Source organism: Xiphophorus hellerii, chromosome 6 (assembly GCF_003331165.1).
Source record: "Xiphophorus hellerii strain 12219 chromosome 6, Xiphophorus_hellerii-4.1, whole genome shotgun sequence".
NCBI classification, from domain to species: Eukaryota; Metazoa; Chordata; class Actinopteri; order Cyprinodontiformes; family Poeciliidae; genus Xiphophorus; species Xiphophorus hellerii.
Window position 1 is genome coordinate 5,075,021 of NC_045677.1, and position 27,999 is coordinate 5,103,019.

General features: G+C 41.6%; 1 protein-coding gene across 1 annotated transcript; it reads right to left on the reverse strand.

Annotated features, from left to right (window-relative positions):
• Positions 1 to 1,665: 1,665 nt before the first annotated feature.
• Positions 1,666 to 27,999, reverse strand: LOC116722262 (phosphoglucomutase-1-like). The gene is made up of 11 exons (XM_032566470.1): positions 27,194 to 27,999; positions 7,030 to 7,192; positions 6,735 to 6,881; positions 5,928 to 6,053; positions 5,645 to 5,835; positions 5,345 to 5,499; positions 5,118 to 5,233; positions 4,912 to 5,047; positions 3,162 to 3,345; positions 2,957 to 3,085; positions 1,666 to 2,488 (listed from the first exon to the last, which is right to left on the reverse strand). Exons 1-11 carry the CDS (start codon positions 27,449 to 27,451, stop codon positions 2,399 to 2,401), a joined length of 1,695 nt encoding a protein of 564 aa, XP_032422361.1. The 5' UTR covers positions 27,452 to 27,999; the 3' UTR covers positions 1,666 to 2,398.

A 27,999-nucleotide genomic window follows, 5' to 3' on the forward strand; every position in this document is an offset into this window, starting at 1 on the left:
TGGTAAACATAGTATGACACAATGTCCGTCTGTCTGGACTTACACTGTCCCAGACTGTACAAATGTCAATTTTAAGAATTATTTTTAAATTATTTTTAAAATAATATTTCTTTTTAATATGAAAAGATAATTTTACAAATAATATTTTTAAAATTCAAAAATAATAATAGCCTACAAAAAAAAAATCAATAAATAAAATGCTGGAGCTTTTGCACAGAGGCTTACAGTTCTTTTAAATCTCACCTTAAATACAGTCACATCTAAATAATATTGTATTTTGTTTAAGTTTCTGTTGTTTAAATATTCAAGTATGTCTTAAATGAGACAAAATTTGACAAAAAAGTGTTGGGAACAAAGAATTGTCAGTTGGGGAATATGTAAGTGATTTATAGTTTTTAGGGTTTTTTGGGTTTTTTTATATATATATGTTTCATATATTCCCAAAGGGATTGAAGGAATTAATCAGATTTATTTAATTGTGATTCATCAATTGTTCTTAATAATTATTGTACCCCAGATAATTCTTAATAATTGACTGGGGAACAAACTCAAAAAAGATCATTTTTGTTATATTGACTTGGGGCGCCACATCATTATATTTATTTTGTAGTTAAAACAAAAGCACCTTTGTAAGTATGGTTTATCCAAAACTCCTCAAGTGGTATAGGTTTAGCTTCACCTGGTTCAGATTTACCAAATAATTGCTGTTATTGCATTTTAGGCAATAAAAAATCCATCCATCCATTTTTTGTTCACCCTTGTCCCAAATGGGGTCGGGAGGGTTGCTGGTGTCCATCTCCAGCTACGTTCCAGGCGAGAGGCGGGGTTCACCCTGGACAGGTCGTCAGTCTGTCGCAGGGCAACACAGAGACAGACAGGACACACAACCATACACACACACACTCACACCTAGGGAGAAATTAGAGAGACCAATGAACCTGACAGTCATGGTTTTTGGACTGTGGGAGGAAGCCAGAGCACCCGGAGAGAACCCACGCAGGCACAGGGAGAAGCAATAAAAAATATTTTATTATTTTATATTTTAAGAAAGGAATTGAATTATTTGTTTATTTACATCTTATAATGCAAATAAACGAATTAATCTTAAGTGGTTAAATGAAAAATCTGTAGAATGTGGCATTTTTTTATCCGACTAATCAGTCAGCCGAATAACTGACAGATTAATTGATTACTAAAATAATTGTTAGTTGCAGCCCCACTGAATAAATATACTCAAGTTTTCTCAAAAAACAAAACACTTTACCAGCTGGATTAATAAATATATTCACATGTGAATCTTTCTTTATTGTGGAAGCGTATCTTTCTCAACCATATACCTGAGTCACTTGTCAAAATGTTTTGTGTTTTTTTCACGTTATGACTATCATTCCACGTTTTTAGTAGTTGGTTTTTTCCCCCCCGTCTATTGTAGAAACGCAGAACACAGAAAAACCTGACTGTGTTGGTGTCTTGACAGATTTCAGGTTCAGAAACGAAGAGAAAGCAGCCATTCAACGGGTGTCAGTGATCACAGAGCTGGAGCAGATATTAGTGACTCCTGCTGTCGATGTCTGGATGGAAACTTGTAGCTAAAATATTCTTCTTTCATACTGTATTCTTTCCGTCTCATCCTGGGTTTGCAACAAATATTAGACAGAAACGACACACGGTACAAAGAAACGTGGGTTTATTCATGATGACAGAGGGAAAAAAAGAGTTAATTTTTTCTGGTGAACAATATAATGAAATGCTGCCTTGTTTTTGTATTTTCTAATTTTCTGGAGTGCTGGTTTTAATGGTGGGCTGGTTTTTGCTCAGTTTTAAGTTATTATTCGCTGAGGAGTTTTAATTTCCCCAAATTAGAGAGCATAAACGATTTAAGTTTGAAGCTTAAAGAAAGAAGTTTGTTTTTGTCTTGTTTTATTATCATGTTTTTTAACTGAGGCAGTGTCTGTATTCAAATATAACATTGTATAAAATACAGTATGTAGCTGGCTTGATTATGTGAAATTCAGCTGATAGTAGTCTTCAGAAAACAATCTTTCTTCCGAGTCCTAATATTAAGAAAACAATTACAGTGGAAGGAAACAGAGACATGCTGTGTGAAATAATTACTTACTCTGATCTGGCACAAACCAAACCGAGATAAAAATCCATAAGCACAAAGCAGATAAATGGCAAAAAAAACAAAACAAAACAAAACAAAAATATCACACTCGATTACATACCAGATGCATGAGGAAAACTACAAATATGAGTCAGAAATTTCATCTGTTGCACACAGTGCTTTCACTCTTTGACTTCCTGCTCTGTTTATACAAAAATGAAAGGCAGAACAATAAAACAAAACAGAAAAAGAAAAGAAATTCCTGCAAGTTGAGGGCATCCGGGGGAGGGTTTACGTAATGAGCGACGGGCCGATTCGACCCGTCCTGTGGTGAAGCTGAGAAATCTTCAGAGCAATGGTCGCCAGGGGTGCCAGCATCACCTGTCCCAAACGAGAACAGTGAGGTCAGAGACTGATCCCCCCTGGACGTCACGAGACCCAGTGACCAACTTGCAACAAGCTATTTGGTTGCATCACAACTGAGCCCATCACAACAACAAGTGTCACCGGACGACAAATTGTCCCAGAAGTTATTGTGATAAACGGTAATATTGTTGCTTGGACACCGTTTTCTAGTAATATAATGGTAATGACGTATTTATGCAAGAACACATTCTCATATATCAATAAACTTTAAGTTGTAAGGAACATAACACCGGAACTGGAAGATATTTTAAATATATAATAAAGTACATTGAAGTTTATGGCTGCAATGTGGCAAAATGTGCAAAAGTTCTTTTTTTTTTGTTTTTTTTTACCTGCCCTGTGTATGTGAAGATGTAGCTGCTGCTAATCTTACTGCTTCGAACTGTGTTCGGAGTGAGCCGCCCACCGTTTCTGCCTCTTTACCTGCGTCTCTTCAAATAGGAGTTTCCTTTCGTGGCTGTCGATGTAGATCCTGACGGTGGCTCCCTCGGCGCCCGTCCCACCCAGTCTGTAGACGATCCTGGAGCCATCAGAGAAGATGATCCGCAGTCCCTGCAGTGGAGACAGACAGATGGCTTTGTTGCTTACATCAAGAGAAAAAAGACACAACGACTACAAAGTTGCCCACCTGGTTCCTGGTTATGGTGCTGTCCAACGGGTCGGTGTATTCGAAGTTGTCGGCTTTTTCCACCTGGTAGATTTTGTCCCCGACCGCGAATCTCTGCTTCGCGAAGGACTTGTCAGAGATCAGAATCTCCAGGTCCTCCATCATGTCACACGCCGCATCTATGTCTACGTTCTCATAGTCATACCTGGAGGACATAGGTGAAGAAGAACAAGAAAAAAAAGAGATTCAAGAAATTTCATAGCGTATGTTACGTGGACTCGCAAAGCAGTCGGTTATCAGTGGATCACAGAAGAATCAAAGGACTTAAAATCAGCTCATGACAGCATCCAGCTGCAAAGGATTCAATTCTCCACTAGGTGTCACTTACGTTCTCCACTCTTCTTCTTGGAACCACTTTCTACCCGTAAGGAGGTTTAATTGGACAATATTTATATTAAACGCATCATGCTGTTGCTAATTCACCAGAGCACGACAAAATAGACAGATCAAATGAAAAGCACTGATGCTTTGACAGCACCATTACTGACACGTGCTGGTAGAGCTGCGTGAAAAGCATTTAAATATGTTTTTAGGAATCAAATTCAATAAGAAGAAATAATGTTTTTTTTAACAAAATCCTCGACGACACACTGAAAATTTCTTAGAAAACGCCTCACCTTTTAATAAATTTACTAAAACACTCCAAAAAAATAGCATAAGATTAACCACAGTGTCAATAGAACATTGAGGAAAAGAACGTAATTAATACAATTTGGAATAAGGCGGTAACATAACAAAATGTTGAATAAGTGAAGCACCGTGAATACTTTTGGAGTAAAGTTTATCTGAAATATTATTTTGTAATTTGAACTTCTTAGGGTTATAGGAACTTTTAATTACAAATCCACAATGTCCCGTTTTCCCAAGGTATAAATTTAAAACGTTTCTTTAGGCGTACACTTAAAAGAGCGTTCTCTTAGCCACTCTTCAAAACTTCAAAAACAACAAAGCATCCAAATAAAGTAAAAGAGGGGTTTTGTTTTCCAAAAGGCCGGAAATCACTAAAAAAAAAAAAAAAATTCTTCTCACTTATGCCTCCCCAGATCTTCAGTCATTTCAATTATTTTATTGATCAAGTTTTGGTAACAATGTGCCTGGTCCATAACTGAAGATCTATTCTGCCTATTTCTATTCGGTCGTGCTCTGAGAGACGTCACGTTTTATTATTTGTTTTACATTATATTTAAAACAAATATAATGTTCAGAAGGGAGTTTTTTCAGTTTAATTTCACATGTTTGACCAACATAGTCAACCTATTGTTTTCTGTCAGTTTCAGTTTCTTTATTGTTTATTTTAAACTGGCTGCTCTACTCCTAAGTTCATTGATTGAACAAATCAAAGTTGCATCGTTTTTACATGATTGTAAAGCTATTGGTGTATTTAAGTGTGCTGTACTGGTTCAGAAGTTTATCAAATAATTCAATTATAATTCAGTATTTAAAACAGGAAACATTTTAAGTCAATTCAACACTGTTTTTGTGTTATCGGTAGAGACTAAACCTCAGATATCGGTATCAGTATCAGAAGTGGAAATTGCTACCGGAGGAAAGCGGTACAGAAGTTAAAGCAAATCTCCACAGTAAGACAAATCAACATGCCTGTTTATGCTACTGCAATAAAATATGGAGCCATTTTACAACTTTTTACCCATCTTCACCAAGGACGCCATGAAACGGGAAGGATACTGCCTGTTGCATGTTCGCCACTCACCTTGTGAAGTAATTCCTTCCATATTTTAGCCAGTGATCCTTCAAAATATCCTCCACACTCTGCCGTCTGGCCGCGATGATGGACAGCCATGCCAGCACAGCCCAAAGCCCATCCTTCTCGCGAATGTGGTCCCCGCCTGTACGCATTTTAGAGTTTCCAACTCACAAACACTATAACCTCTTTAAATCTCACAGGAGAAGTTGTACCTGTTGCAAAGCTTTCCTCTCCGCACAAAGACAGCATGCCGGCGTCCATCAGGTTCCCAAAGAACCTCCAGCCGGTGGGAGTTTCATGCAGCTCTATTTTGGTTGCTTTGGCTACTCTGTGGACAGTTCGATGAGAAAGTATTCTTGGCCGCAAACAGGGAATGCTGCTTACCTGATTGAGCGTCTTAAAAAGAGGGGGTTAAGTCGATACTTGGCCAGAGTTTTACCTGTCCAACGCCGTGCTTGTGGGCATGCTGCGGGCAAAGCCTCTGACGCCCGTGTGCTGAAAGTACGGGATGCAGAAGATGTTGTCGGCTACCACAGCCACGGAGTCAGACGGGGTGACGAAGAAGCCGTGCTTACCCAGGATCATGCTGCGGTCCTAGAAAGAAATCACAGGCAGAGCTTCGAAATCAAGTTCAGATCATCTGAGCATAATTGGCTTTTAGCAATAGTCTAAACAACCCGCACTCAAAGGGAGTTTCATTTCACTTTCTAGTATAAAACCTCAAAAAAACTGAACACACCCCGTCCCCGTCGAACGCTGCTCCAAAGTCATACTGTCCGTCTCTCATGCTGTCAACCAGGTCTGTGGCGTACATAAGGTTCGGATCGGGCGGTTGACCGCCGAAGTCTTCCAACGGGACACAGTTAATGGCAGAATTTGCCGGGCAGCCCAGCTCCTCACACAGTATTCTCTTCACATATGGTCCCAGCACTGGGGAGCAGACAGAGTTACAGCAAAGGGAGGCTTAAGACGATTTTATTTTTCAGAAGCTTTGATTCTTCAGAGTTAAAAACATCGCTCACCTCCATGCATGGTGTCCAGCCTTATGTTGATATGATTCTCGCCAGATAGAAGTTCCTTCAAAGCCGCAAAGTCAAAGATGTTCCTCAGAAGGTTGGCGTAGGACTCCACAGGGTCAACTATCTCCACTGAACACAACAAACAGTAGAAACCAAATGACGCTACAAGTTAGAGAACAGTAGGACGATGTCTAAAAGCTTATCTACAAGTCTGTATGCTAACTAATCTACTGAATGTCTTCTACTTTCTCTATTTGCAAGAAGTATTAGAATTTTTAAGCCTTTGGTTTAAATCCTCAGGAGTTGGTAACATTATAAGGGAGGTAATTGTTCTTCTCAAATGTTGTGAAACTCCAAATCTCCCTTATATGAGGATTTCTTCTTTAGGTGTTTTATGTAGATCAAGTTGCCTGGCTGACAACTACCTACAACAGTTTTCTGCTTGTTTGTCTATCACATAAAATTCCAATAGAAATCATTGAGCTATGTGGTTATAAAGTTCAAAAGGTGTGAGTACTTTTAGAGGGCTCTGTAGCACATAACTAAAAAAAATAATAATATATATATATATATATATATACACAATGCCACAAAACTTATGTGATTAACAGTTTTCTTGGGATATTTTCACACCTGATATAGTCCGGTAGACTCAGTTCGATTGGGGACCAAAATTGCAACATTTAATACATTTTCAGCTGGTGTGGTTCACTTTCACACTGTGTCTAACGATCCAGACTAATTGAAAAACCCGTTCAACTCCTTAACCTGTGGTGGGACTGAGTCAAGAATGTTAGTAACCCCCGTCACCTGTGAAGGGTTTGAACTTGTTCTCCAGATCAAACGCCTGTTTGCCGAGCGTTTTCAGATCCACACTCAATCCGGGGCAAATGGCAAACTCCTCGATGGTTCTGCTGAGCTGGTAGATCTTGCTCGTGACCTCCTCCTTGGCTGGACCTGGAAGGAATGCAGAAGATTTTTTTTCTAGCCAAATCGATATTCATAAGCCCTGGTTTAGTCGCCAAATGCATCTTTGTATTATCCAAAAGAAGCTTTTGAACTGTCAGTTTTAGTGTCTGGCATTATTTCTCTCACATTGCCATACCTCCACTCGCTGTGTTAAATTTGATGCCAAAGTCTCCATTGGGTCCGCCAGGGTTGTGGCTGGCAGTGAGGATGATCCCACCAATGGCTTTGTATTTCCTGATCACACAGGACACCGCTGGCGTTGACATCATCCCATGGTGACCAATGATAAGGCGGCCAATCTGTGGAAACGTCACACGGGACCGTTTGAGTCGGGGCAGAGGGGATTGGTGCGGGCATGTCCCCTTTCCTTCTACATGTAAGTGGAACTAGGATTAACGCCGACATTAAGAACAAGTTCCAACACGGATGAGTGTATTTTAACCCCGTATTATAAATTTGCTGAGCTAAAAAAGCCCGAGCCACTCGGAGGCGATGTAATTTAAACCCAGAGAACATTGAGAGCGTTTCACTGATGCTGGCTGCGTGCCTGAAACCAGAACGGTTCGATGCAGGAGCTGCAACTATTCTGCTGACTTAGATTTTACTTTTGATGTGTAGAACTTCACTTCTTCTGCCACTTTTTGCTGTATGACTGCTGAGTTAATTAAATGCTACTTCAGTCACAAGTGATCAAATAAAGTTCAAGTCAGTGTCAGTTTAAAACGAGCCAATTACTTTTTCAGAGATGAACATAGAGATAGAAGTAGTTAAAGGAGCAAACACCTGCTGACTTTAGCAGAAGCATTTATGTGCTACTTGTGTAGAATATCATGGCTTCATGCTGTTCTGCTCCTCCGAAAGCTGATATTTGTCGGCTAACTAGCTGGTCTCAGTTCGCTAGCCAACTTTACGTTATATCTTTCCAAGGACTTGGCTGTCGTTCTTGTAAACAACAGAAATGAGAATGAAATCTGTGAAACAGGGAAGGGAGGACCAGCTTTGATCCAAAGTGCTAATTTCAGAAATCTCTCTGGAGTTTTGCTGGAGGGATTTTAAGCCACTGAAAATGTATGATTAAAAAAAAAAAAAAAGAAAGATGGTTTTTAAAACTGGCCCAAGCTGTTTCCAATTCCAGTCCTCGAGAGAGCACTGTCCTACAACTTTTAGATGCATCTCTGTGTCAACACACCTAAATCACAACTATTGCACATAATTAGCATATTAGCAGGACACAGTAGAAAGTTGAGTGGATGAGTAAGTCATTCAGTTATCTCATTCAGATGTGTTGGACTTGGAACAGCTAAAAGTTGGAGGATGCCAGTCATGAAAGACTAAAGTTTGACATGTTCTATCTTAAACTTTAACAACAGTGGTCTCCAACATTTTCATTACCGCGGACCGGCTAAGACTTAGCAATTGTGGGAGGGAGCAGGGCCGTGCAGAGACCTATGGAGGGGCAGAGGCTCAAATTTAAAAAAGGGGCACATTGAGCAAGACTATTGTCCTCAGAGGAGATTTCTAATGCAAAGGAGATTTGCGTGATGCACATCATGAATTCAACATGACTAGATGATTCAGCTGTTATTAGTTTCACAGTGGAGAAGGAATTTGTGCAAATAACTTTTTTCCTCATATCTTATTCAGTTCTCTGTGATTCATTTACGAAGAACAAATTCAGAAACCATCTAAGATGATGTGGAGACTGGTACCCATCTTACCGATTGGTGAGTTGCTCATTTCATCCATAACATTTCTACATTTTTGGAGATAAAATGTTTAAAAAAAGCATTTGTACAACAGGACAGAGGAAATATATAAATGACACAGCTAAGCAGTGAAAACCAGAGAAGTCAGCCAGCCAATGTTTTCCTTATGAACAGAGCAAGTAATTAAGGCAAGACATGATAAGTTGAAGAGGATCCTCCTCATTCCCAGTTCAAAATAGATCAAGCAGATGGTTTAGAGCCAGTTTCTAAATGTGACTGATGTGTGTCTAACTTCTGGAAAAATACTTACTCTCTATAAAACCAATCAAAAACACTTGTATTAATTTATTTGTTTACGAGTATTCTCATAGGTAAAGTTACACGTACGTATGAGTTGAAAAACAGGACAAATACAAAACTTACATTTATGCACATTTACTGACTTAAATTCACAAATTTAGATGTCTACGCATGCATTTTTAATTGACAGTAGTTTTATCTCATACGTAACTCCTTGTGTTTCCATAGCAACTAAAACAAACAAGAACCTGACACAGGTCGTGTGACATCATCATGTCATTGGTGTTCTCATCGATGATGTCATAAAGGTTCAAGCGATTATTATTATCATTTGGAATCCAAGAATTCTCAGTTTGCTTTTCAACGCCGTTGGAGGTACAACACTTTGATAGAGAGACGATTTCGAACAGTGATTTTAGAAACCATTTCAACCTCAGTCAAAATGATTTTAACTATCGGTTGGGGCCTTGGGTATCTTGTTACGAAGGGAGTAGAAAAGTTGCTGGGATATCGGATTAAAGATGAAGACATTTCAGCAGAGAGCTCAACTGATGAAGGTTCGAAACACTTTGATTTTGACGTCGTCGCCGAAGACGATGTAAAACACAGTGTTGTTTCAAAGGAGAGCTCATCTGAAGATGAACAATACAAGTACTTCGGATTTGATGATTTCTTTGAAGAATGTGTAAAACACAAGGATGTTTCTTCAGAGAGCTCATCTGAAGATGAACGATTTGAGTCCTCTGATTTTGACTTTGTCTCTGAAGACGATGAAAAACCCACTGATGTTTCTTCAGAGAGCTCATCTGAAGATGAACGATTTGAGTCCTCTGATTTTGACTTTGTCTCCGAAGACAATGAAAAACCCACTGATGTTTCTTCAGAGAGCTCATCTGAAGATGAACGATTTGAGTCCTCTGATTTTGACTTTGTCTCCGAAGACAATGAAAAACCCACTGATGTTTCTACAGAGAGCTCATCTGAAGATGGAAGATTGGAATACTCAGGTTTTGACATTGTCGCCAAAGACGATGTAAAAGACGATAGAATTTCAGGAGAATTCGAAGAGGATAAAACAGGGAAGTACATGAGTTTTGACATTTTTCCTGAAAATCAGAAGGACATCGATGCTTCCTCTAAAGTCGAGGAAGTTACCATCAATACATGTTTGACAGTAAAGACATCTGGAGAAACTGCTGCTTTGGAAAGCATCTGTCTTCCTGATTACAAAATGGAGCTGGAATTTGAAACCTTCTCTGGAGACACAGAAATTAAAAGTCACACAGACCATTGTGAGAACCTGGACACTAAAGTTAAGGATGATGTTGTGCCACATGTTGATGAAGTGTCTGAGCTTTCTTCATCAGAAGAATGGTCTTCAGATGAAGAAAGCTCTGAAGATTATGTTGAATTTGACCCGGACAATAACAACAGCATTTATACTAAGAGCATTGATGCTTTCTCTAAGGATGAGGAAGTTCCTTCTGGAAGCCCAAATGCTGAGGATACGTGGACAGAATTTGGAGAAGTATATAAGTTTTCTTCATCAGAGGAATCGTCTTCTGAAGAAGAAAACTCAGAAGACGGAAATGAGAATGACACCAACGATTTAGATGCCATGGATGTAAATATTTACCCAGCCATGTATTTCTGCAAATTCTCCAACTCCTTTTATAACTGTTGGATGAATTCCACGACGCAAAGCATAATTAACTTGACTGTTGTCAGAAGGTTTGTGGCTCAGCATCCTGAGGAGATTTCGGAACTTTTTTCAGCGACACCATTGTTTGCGAGATGTTTCTTCACAGCAATGTGCCATCCAGGAAGAGACTTTCCTCCACATGAAGTGTTTGCTGTTCAGAATGAACTAATTGATATTCTGAAAATTAAGGATGTGAAACATCAGGACAGGCCAGGAGTCCTGTTGTTTTACATGTTGCACTATCTGGCAGAGTGTGGCATCTACACAAACACTAAAATATATATAACTGACTACTGTGAACATTGTCAGAAGTGTTCACGAATTATTCGTGACCTTGGTCCTGTCGTTCCTCTGCCAAAGGAACAAGAAAATGACACCACATCAATTCTTCTGGAGGATTATTGGAATGGAATTTCAGAAAGTTGCGACACCTGCAAGTCAAACAAAAAGAGGGATTGCTTTTTTAATGACACTGATGTGATGACCCTTATACTGCCATGGCCAGACAGTCCAGATGATAGACATCCTGTGATACCCGACCCAGCCATGGAAGTTCCTGTGAAAAATGGAACTCAGTTATATCATCTGTCCTCCGTCATTTGCTGGAGACATTCAACTGCTTCTGACACCAGCAGCATTTACACATATCTGATGTGTGGAGAACTGGTGTTTAAGGCGGAGGATGAGTGGGTATCACTGGAAAAGATCGACTGTGCAGCTGACGTTTGCAGCAATGGGTACATCTATATCTATGAAAAAGCCGCAGAAGTACAGGACCAATACAGTGTAGGGTTCAAAGTCTGAAAAACAAAACACAACAAGGGTGGGTGGAGGGGCGCAGGACGGGGGGCCAGAGTCCAAATAACAACAAAAAACAACCCAACAGGGTGGGCAGAGACACACGAAGGAGCCAAGAGTCCAAAAACAACAGTAAACAACCCATCAGGGTGGGTGGAGGCACCGAGATGGAACCCGCGGGGAAAGTCCGGCGGCCGTCCGCCGCGTGGGAGGAGGTCCGGCAGGTGTCTACGGCGCCGGAGAAGGTCCAGAGGACATCCACGGCACTGGGGACGGGAACCAGGAGGTGTGGCGTAAAGACAGAAACAGCACGATGACACCAAATGAGACGAGGACCTGACAAGGGTGGGTGGAGGGGCACAGGACGAGGGGCCAGAGTCCAAATAACAACAAAAACCAACCCAGCAGGGTGGGCGGAGACACAGGAAGGAGCCAAATGTGGGTCCGGAGGTCGACGTCGGCACAGAGGCCAGGCTGTGGGAGGCGGGTCTGCCAGGCGACGTCGGCGCAGGGACCGGGCCACAGGAGGCGGCGACAAGGAGTCTCTGGGAGAATCTGGAGGAGCACTAGGAGGCTGGTTCTCGGGAGGAGCACTAGGGGGCAACGAGGAAACATTGGGAACACTAGGGAGCTTGGAGGAGATGCTAGGGAGCTTAGAGTGGACGCTAGGAAACTCTGAGGAACTAGGAAGCTCTTTAGGGGCCAAGAACCCACTAACTGGGCCCGAAGGCTCACTTACGGGGAACAGGCCACGCCATCAGCCGCGCCCCCTGTCGGCCCCTGTGTCAGGCGGCCGCCTGGAAACCCATCACCATGGGGACCGGAGCTGACTTAGATTTTACTTTTGATGTGTAGAACTTCACTTCTTCTGCCACTTTTTGCTGTATGACTGCTGAGTTATGCTATATTGGCATTCATTGGAATTGCTCATTAATCAAAGTGATTGACAGTTTTTCATGTGAGGTCACAAAATGTCCTTACAGAAGAAAATTCAGCATCATCTATCATCTAACATGTTTAAATAAATGACTATTGCTATTTCAGTTATAATAAATTTATATAGTTTATATATTAATTCAGTTTCATGACTAACTAGTAAGACAATAATTTAATTGATTTAATCAAATGTTTTCCTTTACCCAGATATTGATCAGTTTACATAATCAACTCAATAAATTGCAGTGAATAAATAATGAAGATGTGCTTTTTTTCTTTGTCTTAATCATTTGGTTTTGCAAAAGTTAATAAAGGAGTATTCTCTTCTAAAATACAAAGCCCAAGTCGGCACCGATAGTAATATAAGTTTACTAGGTTTTGACTTATGAAATTCTGAAAATTTCTAAAAGTTGAACATTTCCGAACTTTGAAACTCTGAAATATTCTAGGAATCGTGGAAATTAATCTCAAAATTTCATTTATTTTTCTAGGAATTTTTTTTGACTTTTCAAGCTCAGAAACGTAAAAGTTTGTTTCTAGAAAATCTCTGAGATTAATCTCAAAGTGTCTGAGATTTTTTTGCCAGAAGTTTACTTCTTCTCTTCTTTATATGAATCTACAATGACCCTAATAACTACTTTCACATTTTGTAATAAATGCCACACAATGTTATTACATGTGTGGCATAAGGGATTGAAAATTGGATTTTATCAAATTTTCGATCATTACATAATGCAGTTTTAATTTTGTTTTATTACATTTTGAAACCCGATTATAATTATTATAATTATTACTACTACATATTCCATACCACAGTTCCTAGGTTAACTCAAATACTTAAAACAAAAATGTCCTTCAAGAAATAAACAAAACATTAGCTTCCTGCCCAAGTTAATATTTTGTTTATTTCTTGAAGGACATTTTTGTTTTAAGTATTTGAGTTAACCTAGGAACTGTGGTTCAAAGGTTAACTGACATACTTGAGTCCTTGAGTTACTCAAGAGGGGGAAAAAAGAATTAGATGCTACTTCAGTCACAAATGGTCAAATAAAGTTCAAGTCAGTGTCAGTTTAAAACGAGCCAATTACTTTTTCGGAGATGAACATAGAGATTGAAGTAGTTAAAGGAGCAAACACCTGCTGACTTTAGCAGAAGCATTTATGTGCTACTTGTGTAGAATATCATGGCTTCATGCTGTTCTGCTCCTCTGAAAGCTGATATTTGTCGGCTAACTAGCTGGTCTCAGTTCGCTAGCCAACTTTACGTTATATCTTTCCAAGGACTTGGCTGTCGTTCTTGTAAACAACAGAAATGAGAATGAAATCTGTGAAACAGGGAAGGGAGGACCAGCTTTGATCCAAAGTGCTAATTTCAGAAATCTCTCTGGAGTTTTGCTGGAGGGATTTTAAGCCACTGAAAATGTATGATTAAAAAAAAAAAAAGAAAGATGGTTTTTAAAACTGGCCCAAGCTGTTTCCAATTCCAGTCCTCGAGAGAGCACTGTCCTACAACTTTTAGATGCGTCTCTGTGTCAACACACCTAAAACACAACTATTGCACATAATTAGCATATTAGCAGGACACAGCAGAAAGTTGAGTGGATGAGTAAGTCATTCAGTTATCTCATTCAGATGTGTTGGACTTGGAACAGCTAAAAGTTGGAGGATGCCAGTCATGAAAGACTAAAGTTTGACATGTTCTACCTTAAACTTTAACAACAGTGGTCTCCAACATTTTCATTACCGCGGACCGGCTAAGACTTAGCAATTGTGGGAGGGAGCAGGGCCGTGCAGAGACCTATGGAGGGGCAGAGGCTCAAATTTAAAAAAAGGGGCACATTGAACAAGACTATTGTCCTCAGAGGAGATTTCTAATGCAAAGGAGATTTGCGTGATGCACATCATGAATTCAACATGACTAGATGATTCAGCTGTTATTAGTTTCACAGTGGAGAAGGAATTTGTGCAAATAACTTTTTTCCTCATATCTTATTCAGTTCTCTGTGATTCATTTATGAAGAACAAATTCAGAAACCATCTAAGACAGGGGCGTCAAACTCAATTTCACCAAGGGCCACTTCAGCATATTGGCCACCCTCAGCGGGCCACATTGACGGTATAAAATCAGGACTGCCCAAGTGCAGTCCTCCAGACTGCAACTTTTAGATGCATCCCTGCTAAAACATACCCCGGACAAAAAGTTGACTTCCCTCATTAGCAGCAACTCAGTTCTTTAGAGGCCTATGAATGAGTCAATGATCCAGGTGTGTTAGAGAAGGAACGCATCTAAAGTTGCAGAGTGATGGCTCTGGAAAACTAGACTTGGGCAACCCTAGCATAAATGTATGAAAATACAATGTTAAAAATAAATTAAACAACACCTCATATTGTTAAATAACTGATTTTATGTATTCAAGTTTTAAATATTACATTTGAGTTTGCATGGATGTAAAATTACTGCTCAGTTTAAAAATTACAATATTGTTAAACTGAGCAGTTTAAAAATATGCTCAGTATTTTTAAACTGCTCAGCTAAACTTTGCTCTTTAGCTTGTTAGCTTGTCGCTGGGAAAATTATTCTTTGTCTGCGTTAACGATAAGCAGACAAAGAATAAAAACAAGTTTTGATATTAACTCTCAACTTCATTCACAAAACTTTTTCGTTATTTATTACACAACGAACATGCATTTCACATAAGAACAAAACAATGAGGTGACGTTGCCTGTCCTTGAACACAACGCTGATCCCTCTTCACCCTGTCACCAACTCACACACATCCTCATTGCGTTGTGTTCTGTAAATAAACACAAAACAAAACACAAGCAAAATCAATAAACTATATGCATATTCCAGTATACTGAGTTTTGGTTTTACATTCATTCTATTTAAATTTAGTTTGTTCGTGCTTACCAATGTTTTCCCCTGGTCAGTTCGTCCATGTCTGGTTTTAGTTCTATTCTGTGGCAATCCGCAAAATGGCGTGTAGGTTTTCGTCAGTAATGCGCGATCTGGTCTTGGTCTTGTTTAAATTCATTATTGAAAACATCTGTTCGCACAGATAGGTGCTTCCAAACGTGGACAAAACACGAGCTGCATGGAGTCGAAGCTGCGGCATCAAATCAGGGGGCAGGAGACGGTAAAAGTCCTCGATTGAAACATCACGGAACTTCACTCTTTAGCTTGTTAGCTTGTCGATGTTTCAGCTGGGAAAATTAATAATCAGCTTGAGGTGACTCTGCTGCACTCTAGTGGCGAGAAGCCGTAATGTTGGCTGGTAACAATCAGAAGGCATTATGGGAGATGTAGTTTGTAGTAAATTCGTGCTCAAAACCTATTTCAAGTCAATCAATGGGGCTGTAAAACGGTGGTGGGGGGAGAGGGCCACATAAAATGACGTAGCGGGCCACATGTGGCCCGCGGGCCTTGAGTTTGACACATGTGATCTAAGATGATGTGGAGACTGGTACCCATCTTACCGATTGGTGAGTTGCTCATTTCATCCATAACATTTCTATATTTTTGGAGATCAAATGTTTAAAGAAAGCATTTGTACAACAGGACAGAGGAAATATATAAATGACACAGCTAAGCAGTGAAAACCAGAGAAGTCAGAATTTTGTCATTATAAACTAAAAGTAGTTAAGTAATTAAAAATGAGACTTTTACCACACTTCACAGGAAGGCTGTATGTAACTCAGCAGACAACAGGTGAGACCAAATAAATCACCTTAAGTTCATTTTATTATGTTATGAAATTTTGAAAGAACGGGTCAGATTGTCTCTTTTTATTTATAGATTGCTGCAGCCAGCCAATGATGGATCCGACTGATAAGAACGCATTTCAGTCTTCGAGCTCCGCTAATGAGTAAATCAGCCGACTGACCAACCTGGTCTTAAATTAGAGTTTACATGTTCAGGCTTTAACATTTCAAAGGATATAATATGCAAGTATCATTCAAACATTGGCGTATCATGAAAAAATATATATATATACACTGCTCAAAAAAATAAAGGGAACACTTAAATAACACAATATAACTCCAAGTAAATCACACTTCTGTGAAATCAAACTGTCCACTTAGGAAGCAACACTGATTGACAATCAATTTCACCTGCTGTTGTGCAAATGGAATAGACAACAGGTGGAAATTATTGGCAATTAGCAAGACACACTCAATAAAGGAGTGGTTCTGCAGTTGGGACCACAGACCGCTTCTCAGTACCTATGCTGTCTGGCTGATGTTTTGGTCAGTTTTGAATGTTGGTGGTGCTTTCACACTCGTGGTAGCATGAGACGGACTCCACAACCCACACAAGTGGCTCAGGTAGTGCAGCTCATCCAGGATGGCACATCAATGCGAGCTGTGGCAAGAAGGTTTGCTGTGTCTGTCAGCGTAGTGTCCAGAGGCTGGAGGCGCTACCAGGAGACAGGCCAGTACACCAGGAGACGTGGAGGAGGCCGTAGGAGGGCAACAACCCAGCAGCAGGATCGCTACCTCTGCCTTTGTGCAAGAAGGAACAGGAGGAGCACTGCCAGAGCCCTGCAAAATGACCTCCAGCAGGCCACAAATGTGCATGTGTCTGCACAAACGGTTAGAAACCGACTCCATGAGGATGGTATGAGGGCCCGACGTCCACAGATGGGGGTTGTGCTCACAGCCCAACACCGTGCAGGACGCTTGGCATTTGCCAGAGAACACCAGGATTGGCAAATTCGCCACTGGTGCCTTGTGCTCTTCACAGATGAAGGCAGGTTCACACTGAGCACATGTGACAGACGTGACAGAGTCTGGAGACGCCGTGGAGAGCGGTCTGCTGCCTGCAACATCCTTCAGCATGACCGGTTTGGCAGTGGGTCAGTAATGGTGTGGGGTGGCATTTCTTTGGAGGGTCACACAGCCCTCCATGTGCTCACCAGAGGTAGCCTGACTGCCATTAGGTACCGAGATGAGATCCTCAGACCCCTTGTGAGACCATATGCTGGTGCGGTTGGCCCTGGGTTCCTCCTAATGCAGGACAATGCTAGACCTCATGTGGCTGGAGTGTGTCAGCAGTTCCTGCAAGATGAAGGCATTGAAGCTATGGACTGCCCAGCCCGTTCCCCAGACCTGAATCCGATTGAGCACATCTGGGACATCATGTCTCGCTCCATCCACCAACGTCACGTTGCACCACAGACTGTCCAGGAGTTGGCGGATGCTTTAGTCCAGGTCTGGGAGGAGATCCCTCAGGAGACCATCCGCCACCTCATCAGGAGCATGCCCAGGCGTTGTAGGGAGGTCATACAGGCACCTGGAGGCCACACACAATACTGAGCCTCATTTTGACTTGTTTTAAGGACATTACATTAAAGTTGGATCAGCGTGTAGTGTTATTTCACTTTAATGTTGTGTGTGGCTCCAAATCCAGGCCTCCATTGGTTAATAAATTTGATTTCCATTGATGATTTTTGTGTGATTTTGTTGTCAGGACATTCAACTTTGTACAGAACAAAGTATTCAATGAGAATATTTCTTTCATTCAGATCTAGGATGTGTTGTTTGAGTGTTCCCTTTATTTTTTTGAGCAGTGTATATATATTTTTGTTATCATTTCAGAAAGTGAAACTAATAGAAAATATAAATTCATTACACAACACAGTGAAATCTAAAGAGGTTATTATAATTTAAGATTATGGTTTAAAGATGGTAAAAAATTGTGTTTCAGAAAACTTGCAAAATGTATGTTTTCTATCAATGCTACAATATTAACAACAATAGATCAGTAAATCAACACAACAGAGTTTAGCTTTTCTTATTATTAATTATTCTAAAAGTTTTTATTTTTACCACTGTACATTGTGTACACAATTTTGTGTTTAATAAGCAGCTTGATGTCTTGATGGCTCATCATATGAATGTTTTCTGCATGTTTATTCAAATAATATCAGAAGTGAAGAAAATCTTTTCCTTTTTCTTCTTTCATTTTTTAAATCACTTTTTTATCCCTGCAAACAAAGTGTGTTGAGTGAAACATGGCAGTGGCAGCAGGATGATGTGGGGATCATTTTGATTCTACTGGCCAGGAAAAGTTAGTGAGACTGAGGAGAGCAAGGCAGACGTAACCTGCAGCTGTGATCGCAGCGACAGGCAGCAGCTCAAGCATCGTCTCAGGGGGGCTGAATAGTTTGTTTTTAGAGTTTTGCTTGTAAAATGTTTGCAAACCCTGAGTTAGTTTTCCTTCATTTTCACAATTGTGCACAGCTTTATTGCCAGAGTGGCATTTCAAAATAAATACACTGAAGTTACAACAGTTTCCTGCAAGGCAGTGCATGGCTGTGACGGCCCTGCGGTGCTGTCCTATGTGTGTGCTGTATAGTGCAGGCTGCTTTTCCATTAGGTCCTTGATTGTGGGAGGTGCCTCCCAGACCTGGATGGTATATAAGGAGCGCCGTTCCATCAATCGGTGTGTGTGGCTGGCTGACAACAGAAGCAGACGAGATCCGGACTCAGAGGCGGCGCTGACACCTTGTGTTTTTTAATAAATGCCTCGCAAGGGGTTAAAAACCGTTGGGTTTGCCGTGTCCTCCCTACTTTTTGTTGCGGCCATCCGAGCCGGGCCGTAACAATGGCTCATTGTGCTGAGCAGAAACAAAAGTAATCAATCATTTCTACAATTAGCAAAATGTCGCAGTTTATGTAGAATATACATAGTTGAATTGTAGCACCAAAGATGGTGTGGATGAGACACAATTTTACATAAACTACAAACACTTAAAATCCTCTTTCCAAACACACTGAGCTCATGTTGGTCTTTTGAAGCAACAGCCTTGAATGTCCTGAGGAAAAAACTGATGCTTAACTTTTTTTGTCCTAAAACTAAACTTTCTCCTTGATTACAAACTGGGATAAACAATGAATTAAGTTTGTTTCTTTGAGTTTGGACTCTTTGAAAGAGATAAAATCAGTTAAGTAAACGATTACTAAGCTCTACCCAAATGTGGATCTGAACAAGCCGTGTCCTACTTGCCAACCTCAGAAAGAAATCCAAATGAGAAAACAAGAAATGAAGATGTGGTAACAACCGCAGCACAGGAATAATTACATCAGTTCAGCTAAAGACATTAGGATGGTTTCATCTTAATGACTGATAATCCACACTAATGCATTAATGAATGGTTGACATTTTCTCATGTAAAAATACAACATTTAGTTAGAACAGCCTATCGTTACACAGAAACCTCACTCAGTATTTCAGAAAAGCATTTTGAGTTATCATTGTTTATGTTTCTATGTTTCGTTTATGTTCAAGTAACAAGAATTTAACACGTCACCAATTTTCAAAGTAAATATCTTTTGAAGATGAAGCTGACATGACATTCTTTCATTGAGTCCAGGTATAAAAGGAAATTAAACCCTAGTTTTATGGTAAGAGAATAAAAAATATTTTTCTGTTCAAGAGACCAAAAACTGATCTGGTCTTAATTTAAATTGAACTTAAACTGAAGTGCCACAAATTACTGGCAAGCTGTTCAGTTATTGTCTGCTGCTACTTTTATTATGTTTCTTTTTTTATTATTGCAACATATTTAATAACACAACAGGGGGAAAAAAACTCATTTACTCAAATGACCAGGAGAGGGCGACAAAACGCAGCTCAACTGGAAGAACCACATTAACTGGTCTTGCAATGCAATCAAAGAAGCAAACTCAAGAATAAAATCTCCGTTGCAAATGTTTTGGGTTGGGTGTCACTTTATGCTGCAGTGGTAAGAGTAAACAGAAGATCTCTGAAAGGGGCGATTCATAAAAACACAGAATCTGAGATGGGGGTGTTAGAAAATGAGAAAAATAAAAACATAAATAAGGTGAGATTAGACATAAAATTCTTTGGCTGATGATCTGCTTGGTGAATCATCCTTTTCACTAAGTTCAAATGTAAAAAAAAAAAATAATGTCATTATTAGATGTCGTTAAATGTTTTCCTTATGAACAGAGCAAGTAATTAAGGCAAGACATGATAAGTTGAAGAGGATCCTCCTCACTCCCAGTTCAAAATAGATCAAGCAGATGGTTTAGAGCCAGTTTCTAAATGTGACTGTGTGTCTAACTTCTGCAAAAATACTTACTCTCTATAAAACCAATCAAAAACACTTGTATTAATTTATTTGTTTACGAGTATTCTCATAGGTAAAGTCACACGTACGTATGAGTTGAAAAACAGGATAAATACAAAACTTACATTTATGCACATTAGGGGTTGAACGACTACATATTTTTTAAGGTCGACTACATCATGATAATAGTCGAGTCGATGTCGACTAGTCGCGGTGACGTCATAGTGACGTAAGCGCAAAAACCCTTCACAACTACTTGGAGGCTTTATTAGCTATTTTCACGGCAAATATTGACCCCCCCCCCCACACACACTCTCCCCTTCTCCTGCTTTTACTAAGTCTATTATGGAGATTCTTCGTGAGCAGCGGGGAAAAGTTTGTTGCACAAAGTCGGGTCTGACTTTTTTTTTCTAAACACCTGCTGATGCTGATGATCTCTGGATAGTTACTATAGGAGTCAAATTATCACACTGACTACATGGTGCTTTTGGAACATCACAAGCCAAACTTGTTATGAACGGATCCCGTTTGGTTACAGCTGAATTCAACGAAACCACCTGCTTCTCCTCCGCCCGATGCGCGGCAGGAAGCTCTGCTGACTCAGCAGATTGAACGATTTAAGATATTTTCTAGTCAACGTCAACATGATAAAAGTCGAGTCGATGTCGAGTTGACTAGTCGTTGTGACGTCATAGCAACGCAAGACGCAAAGCTTTGGAGTAACCTACAGGCTTTATTACCCGTTTTCACGGAAAAATACGGCATTTACACAGAACAGCAACAAGTGAAACAACAAAACATCGGGATAGTTTATGATAAATAATAAGTTGCTGGGAAACCAACATTCAAAAGGAAACGCACATCTTTTAGATGGCATGTAAAAACAATAAAAAGAGGTGGCACGGGGCCGGGGGGGGGGGGGTAAATAAAGTTCACTCGCTGTCAATATTCTCTTCGCTAAGAGTTGTTGGGGTTTTTTCTTGGTTGACATGTAGGAAAACAAGGGCATCAACATGAGCCGGATGAAGGCTTGCCCGCTTTCTCGTAATGGTATTCCCAGCGAGAGAGAAAATCCTCTCGCTGGGAGTGCTGGTTGCCGGAACAGCTAAATATTTTCTGCTGAGGTTTGCCAGACGGGGAAATCTGCCCTGGTTGCTGGCCCACCACTGCAGCGGGTTCGCCATGGTGGGGATCTGCGGTAGCGAAAAAAAATCAAGGATTTCTTCGGCAGCAGTGGTGCTGTGTGCTGCTGATCCCCTGTAACTCTGGTAATGTGGCCCAAAAAGTTGCAAAAAATCTTCTTCACGTCTGACTTTTTTCCCGGTCACCGGCTCGCTCTGATCGGGCGAGTTTTAGACGGCTCGTGTTTTGTAGTGGACTGCAGCTGCAACTCCATCTCCTTTTAAAAACACTGTAAAACCACAAATATGCATCCATCTACATATCATTTAAACTAATGTATTAACTTATTTTTCTTGTGTCTTGTGACCTATACTGTGCTGTCAGATCAGCACAGGCTGTCACCACCGGCAATCACATGACTGCGACTAGTCGACATGAAATGTAAAAACTCGCGAGACGTCCTAGAGTCGACTAGTCGACTAGTCGACTAATTGGTTCAACCCCTAATGCACATTTACTGACTTAAATTCACAAATTTAGATGTCTACGCATGCATTTTTAATTGACAGTAGTTTTATCTCATACGTAACTCCTTGTGTTTCCATAGCAACTAAAACAAACAAGAACCTGACACAAGTCGTGTGACATCATAATGTCATCGGTGTTCTCATCGATGATGTCATAAAGGTTCAAGCGAATATTATTATCATTTGGAATCCAAGAATTCTCAGTTTGCTTTTCAACGCCGTTGGAGGTACAACACTTTGATAGAGAGACGATTTCGAACAGTGATTTTAGAAACCATTTCAACTACAGTCACAATGATTTTAACTATCGGTTGGGGCCTTGGGTATCTTGTTACAAAGGGAGTAGAAAAGTTGCTGGGATATCGGATTAAAGATGAAGACCTTTCAGCAGAGAGCTCAACTGATGAAGGTTCGAAACACTTTGATTTTGACGTCGTCGCTGAAGACGATGTAAAACACAGTGATGTTTCAAAGGAGAGCACATCTGAAGATGAACGATACAAGTACTTCGGATTTGAAGATTTCTTTGAAGAATGTGTAAAACACAAGGATGTTTCTTCAGAGAGCTCATCTGAAGATGAACAATTTGAGTCCTCTGATTTTGACTTTGTCTCTGAAGACGATGAAAAACCCACTGATGTTTCTTCAGAGAGCTCATCTGAAGATGAACAATTTGAGTCCTCTGATTTTGACTTTGTCTCTGAAGACGATGAAAAACCCACTGATGTTTCTACAGAGAGCTCATCTGAAGATGAACGATTTGAGTCCTCTGATTTTGACTTTGTTTCCGAAGACAATGAAAAACCCACTGATGTTTCTACAGAGAGCTCATCTGAAGATGGAAGATTGGAATACTCAGGTTTTGACATTGTCGCCAAAGACGATGTAAAAGACGATGGGATTTCAGGAGAATTCGAAGAGGATAAAACAGGGAAGTACATGAGTTTTGACATTTTTCCTGAAAATCAGAAGGACATCGATGCTTCCTCTAAAGTCAAGGAAGTTACCAACAATACATGCTTGACAGTAAAGACATCTGGAGAAACTGCTGCTTTAGAAAGCATCTGTCTTCCTGATAGCAAAATGGAGCTGGAATTTGAAACCTTCTCTGGAGACACAGAAATTAAAAGTCACACAGACCATTGTGAGAACCTGGACACTAAAGTTAAGGATGATGTTGTGCCACATGTTGATGAAGTGTCTGAGCTTTCTTCATCAGAAGAATGGTCTTCAGATGAAGAAAGCTCTGAAGATGATTTTGAATTTGACCCGGACAATAACGACAGCATTTATACTAAGAGCATTGATGCTTTCTCTAAGGATGAGGAAGTTGGTTCTGGAAGCCCAAATGCTGAGGATACGTGGACAGAATTTGGAGAAGTATATAAGTTTTCTTCATCAGAGGAATCGTCTTCTGAAGAAGAAAACTCAGAAGACGGAAATGAGAATGACACCAACGATTTCGATGCCATGGATGTAAATATTTACCCAGCCATGTATTTTTGTAAATTCTCCAACTCCTTTTTTAACTGTTGGATGAATTCCACAACGCAAAGCATCATTAATTTGACTGTTGTCAGAAGGTTTGTGGCTCAGCATCCTGAGGAGATTTCGGAACTTTTTTCAGCGACACCATTGTTTGCGAGATGCTTCTTCACAGCAATGTGCCATCCAGGAAGAGACTTTCCTCCACATGAAGTGTTTGCTGTTCAGAATGAACTAATTGATATTCTGAAAATTAAGGATGTGAAACATCAGGACAGGCCAGGAGTCCTGTTGTTTTACATGTTGCACTATCTGGCAGAGTGTGGCATCTACACAAACACTAAAATATATATAACTGACTACTGTGAACATTGTCAGAAGTGTTCACGAATTATTCGTGACCTTGGTCCTGTCGTTCCTCTGCCAAAGGAACAAGTAAATGACACCACATCAATTCTTCTGGAGGATTATTGGAATGGAATTTCAGAAAGTTGCGACACCTGCAAGTCAAACAAAAAGAGGGATTGCTTTTTTAATGACACTGATTTGATGACCCTTATACTGCCATGGCCGGACAGTCCAGATGATAGACATCCTGTGATACCCGACCCAGCCCTGGAAGTTCCTGTGAAAAATGGAACTCAGTTATATCATCTGTCCTCCGTCATTTGCTGGAGACATTCAACTGCTTCTGACACCAGCAGCATTTACACATATCTGATGTGTGGAGAACTGGTGTTTAAGGCGGAGGATGAGCGGGTATCACTGGAAACGATCGACTGTGCAGCTGACGTTTGCAGCAATGGGTACATCTATATCTATGAAAAAGCCGCAGAAGTACAGGACCAATACAGTGTAGGGTTCAAAGTCTGAAAAACAAAACACAACAAGGGTGGGTGGAGGGGCGCAGGATGGGGGGCCAGAGTCCAAATAACAACAAAAAACAACCCAACAGGGTGGGCAGAGACACACGAAGGAGCCAAGAGTCCAAAAACAACAGTAAACAACCCATCAGGGTGGGCGGAGGCACAGGAGATGTAACCCGCGGGGAAAGTCCGGCGGGCGTCTACGGCGCCGGAGAAGGTCCAGAGGACATCCGCGGCACTGGGGACGGGAACCAGGAGGTGCGGCGTAAAGACAGAGACAGCACGATGACACCAAATGAGACGAGGACCTGACAAGGGTGGGTGGAGGGGCGCAGGACGAGGGGCCAGAGTCCAAATAACAACAAAAACCAACCCAGCAGGGTGGGCGGAGACACAGGAAGGAGCCAAATGTGGGTCCGGCGGGCAACGTCGGTGCTGGGGCCGGGCCCCTAGAGGCTGGTCTGGAGGTCGACGTCGGCACAGAGGCCAGGCTGTGGGAGGCGGGTCTGCCAGGCGACGTCGGCGCAGGGACCGGGCCACAGGAGGCGGCGACAAGGAGTCTCTGGGAGAATCTGGAGGAGCACTAGCAGGCTGGTTCTCGGGAGGAGCACTAGGGGGCAACGAGGAAACATTGGGAACACTAGGGAGCTTGGAGGAGACGCTAGGGAGCTCGGAGGGAACGCCAGGGAGCTTGGAGGGAACGCCAGGGAGCTTGGAGGGGACGCTAGGAAACTCGGAGGAACTAGGAAGCTCTTTAGGGGCCAAGAACCCACTAACTGGGCCCGAAGGCTCACTTACGGGGAACAGGCCACGCCATCAGCCGCGCCCCCTGTCGGCCCGGTGTCAGGCGGCCGCCTGGAAACCCATCACCATGGGGACCGGAGCGAAGGCGAGAGTGGGCTCTGTTCGCCGAGAGGCTGGAGCAGGCTTAGGAGCAATGGCTGCTGCGGGCGTGGGAGCGGCAGCCACAGCGGTTACGACCGGAGGTGTGGAGGATGCAGGGGCTGGAGGCACGGAGACAGCAACGGCTGAAGATATGGTGGGGGCAGGAGAAACAGGAGAGGGGGCTGCTGCGGGCTCTGGAGGTGCTGGTTCTGGAGAAGCTGGGTCTGGGCTGGCGGAGAGACTGTGCGGCTTGGGAGGCAGAGTGTTGCCTTTCAGAACGGCAACTGCCGTCAGGCGCTCCCACTCTGCCTCCTGCTGCAACTCCGCCAGCCCCAGGTGCAGAAGTCGCAGGATCCAGTAGTCCAGCATAAGGACCATGCATGTGGCAATGACCAGGCGCTGACGGGCGGAATAAGGCTGGTGGAGTTAAATACACAGAGGATAATCAAGGAAACGAGACACACCAGGGAACAATCAAGGGGAGGACAGGACAGCACAGGGACTCAGAACACAGAGAACTCAAAATAAACACAAAAATCTCAAATCCCGACAGAAGGTAAGGTAAAGTTGAGAGAAAGCTGGCTACAATGGTGCACACGAGAACGTTTTTTTTCTTGTATGTTCTTTTTTTTGGATTCATTATAGCAGTGGTCCCCAATCTTTTTAGTACCGCGGCCCGGTCAAGACTTCGAAAATTCGCTGCGGACCGGGGGAATGGGGGTGGGTTGCGTGCCGAGACGGAAGTATTTAATTATTTCTTCCGCGGCCCGGTACCAATTGGTCCACGGACCGGTACCGGTCCGCGGCCCGGGGGTTGGGGACCACTGCTTTAAGTGACTTTAAACGTATGCCCACTCTTAAAAATTATAGCAAATAAGATGTTTTATCAATTGAGAACACACTTAACATTTTCATTTGCAAAAATGAACAAAAACATGAATAATTTGCCTTATATTTCCAACTTACAGAATACTTTCACACTCGAGGCTTGGGGACCAAATCCATCCCATCATAGCTTTCTATGTGGCCCTCTAGACTCTTGACGCCAAATTACATAAATCAATATTTTCCATTTCCACAATCACGGAAACTCACACACAATCATCAGATCCCTCCACTTTTTTTTCACGTTAATGCATAACTCTGAGTTTATAGTAAATTTTTTTGGAAAAATGGTCAAAAACATCGGGTTTAAATGACTGCTAAACAAACCAGTAGGTGGCAGTGTTTTTTACTTGTACTACGCTGCTGCCTCAACCTTACTAATGTCAATTGTAGTCCGTGATGTATATGGCAAGTAGCTAAAAGTCACATTTGACGTTATACGATACATGCAAAATTGCTTGGAAATATTTTGTAATTAATTCCACAAAATCAGTTATTTTGAAAGAAATCAGAAAAACAATCGCAAAATACTGTAGGGACTGTTCAAAGTGAAAACAGTATTTAATTTTAAGAAGTACTTATTTAATGCAGAGACAGCTGTTTTCTCTAGTTGAACAGTTTGTTAATACGGTTTAATTAAGACGTTGTGGCACAACCAGCCAGACATTTGAGAACATTCATGATCTTGATCCGGCCCCCAAATGAAAATGGATTTGACAACATAAAATCTAAAAAAAATGCATTGAGGTATCTGGTTGTAAAGTGACAAAATGCTAAAGATAAAAAAATTTTTTTAAAACTTGCAACACAGCCAAAATATTTCATCACTTCATACAATCAAGTGATGGGGCAGGTGACACTGACATGCATAGTTATTTGTAAACAGAGTCAGCAGTATTTGTGTGTGCAGCCAACCACTTTTTTAGTGATCACACACACACACACACATCCCCTCACACACACGCCCCTTCACGCAAACACACACCGACTGACCCCATTGGCGGCTGCCATCTGAACGAGGACCCCGATAGCTGTGCTGTTGAAGAAACGTCCGTCTCCTCCCACCACCAGGGTTGCACCCTGACGGTCAGGCAGGTCTATGGAAGAGAAGATACTCTGGATGAAGTTGTGCAGATAGTTCCTCTTGGACTGAAACACATAAACCTTCTTCCTAAGGCCGCTGGCTCCTGGTCTCTGGTCGGGGTAAGGGGCCGTGGGGAAGGTCAAGACCTGCAGAGGCCCGTTCTCCATCGCTTTAAAATGAGGATCCAACTTGAAGTTCCATGCAGAGAGAATACTTTTTTCCCCCCCTCCGTCAGCCGCAGTAATGAGCTCCGAGGAACAGAATGGACAGTGAAGAGCTCGACTCCTCCTATTATTTTGCTGGGTTACAGAAGGACGTCTGCAGCTCAAAATAACCTTTGCAAACTAATGTGTGTGCAGAGGCAGGGTGGTAACTGAAGACGCTTCTTCACACATGTGCAGGGAGATCACTGTCAGGGCTCCAGGTCCAGTCAGAGAGAACTATGTATGTGGGCGTGTGTGTGTGTGTGTGTGTGCGGGCGCGTACGTGCGTGTGTGTGTCAGAGTGGGGGTTATTTATCAGCGTGTGAAAGGATGCAGCTGTGCTCCTGGTAATGATGTGAAAAAACAGGGATGGCATTTCTCATCTCATCCATCAGCAGCATGTGCACATGACTTACAGAAACCTAAAACACACAACAACAACAACAAATAAAAACATATTTAGCACAATCACAGTAATTGGTAATGAGAGGCAGAACAACACTGCCCTCTGG

Excerpts from the sequence above, each read along its gene's own strand:
- LOC116722262 (XM_032566470.1), bottom strand. The coding sequence starts at position 27,451 with ATGGAGAACGGGCCTCTGCAGGTCTTGACCTTCCCCACGGCCCCTTAC. Across the intron at positions 6,054-6,734 it reads CAAGTTCAAACCCTTCACAG|TGGAGATAGTTGACCCTGTG; the intron begins GTGACGGGGGTT and ends TGTTGTGTTCAG. Across the intron at positions 3,086-3,161 it reads GCACCATAACCAGGAACCAG|GGACTGCGGATCATCTTCTC; the intron begins GTGGGCAACTTT and ends TCTCCACTGCAG.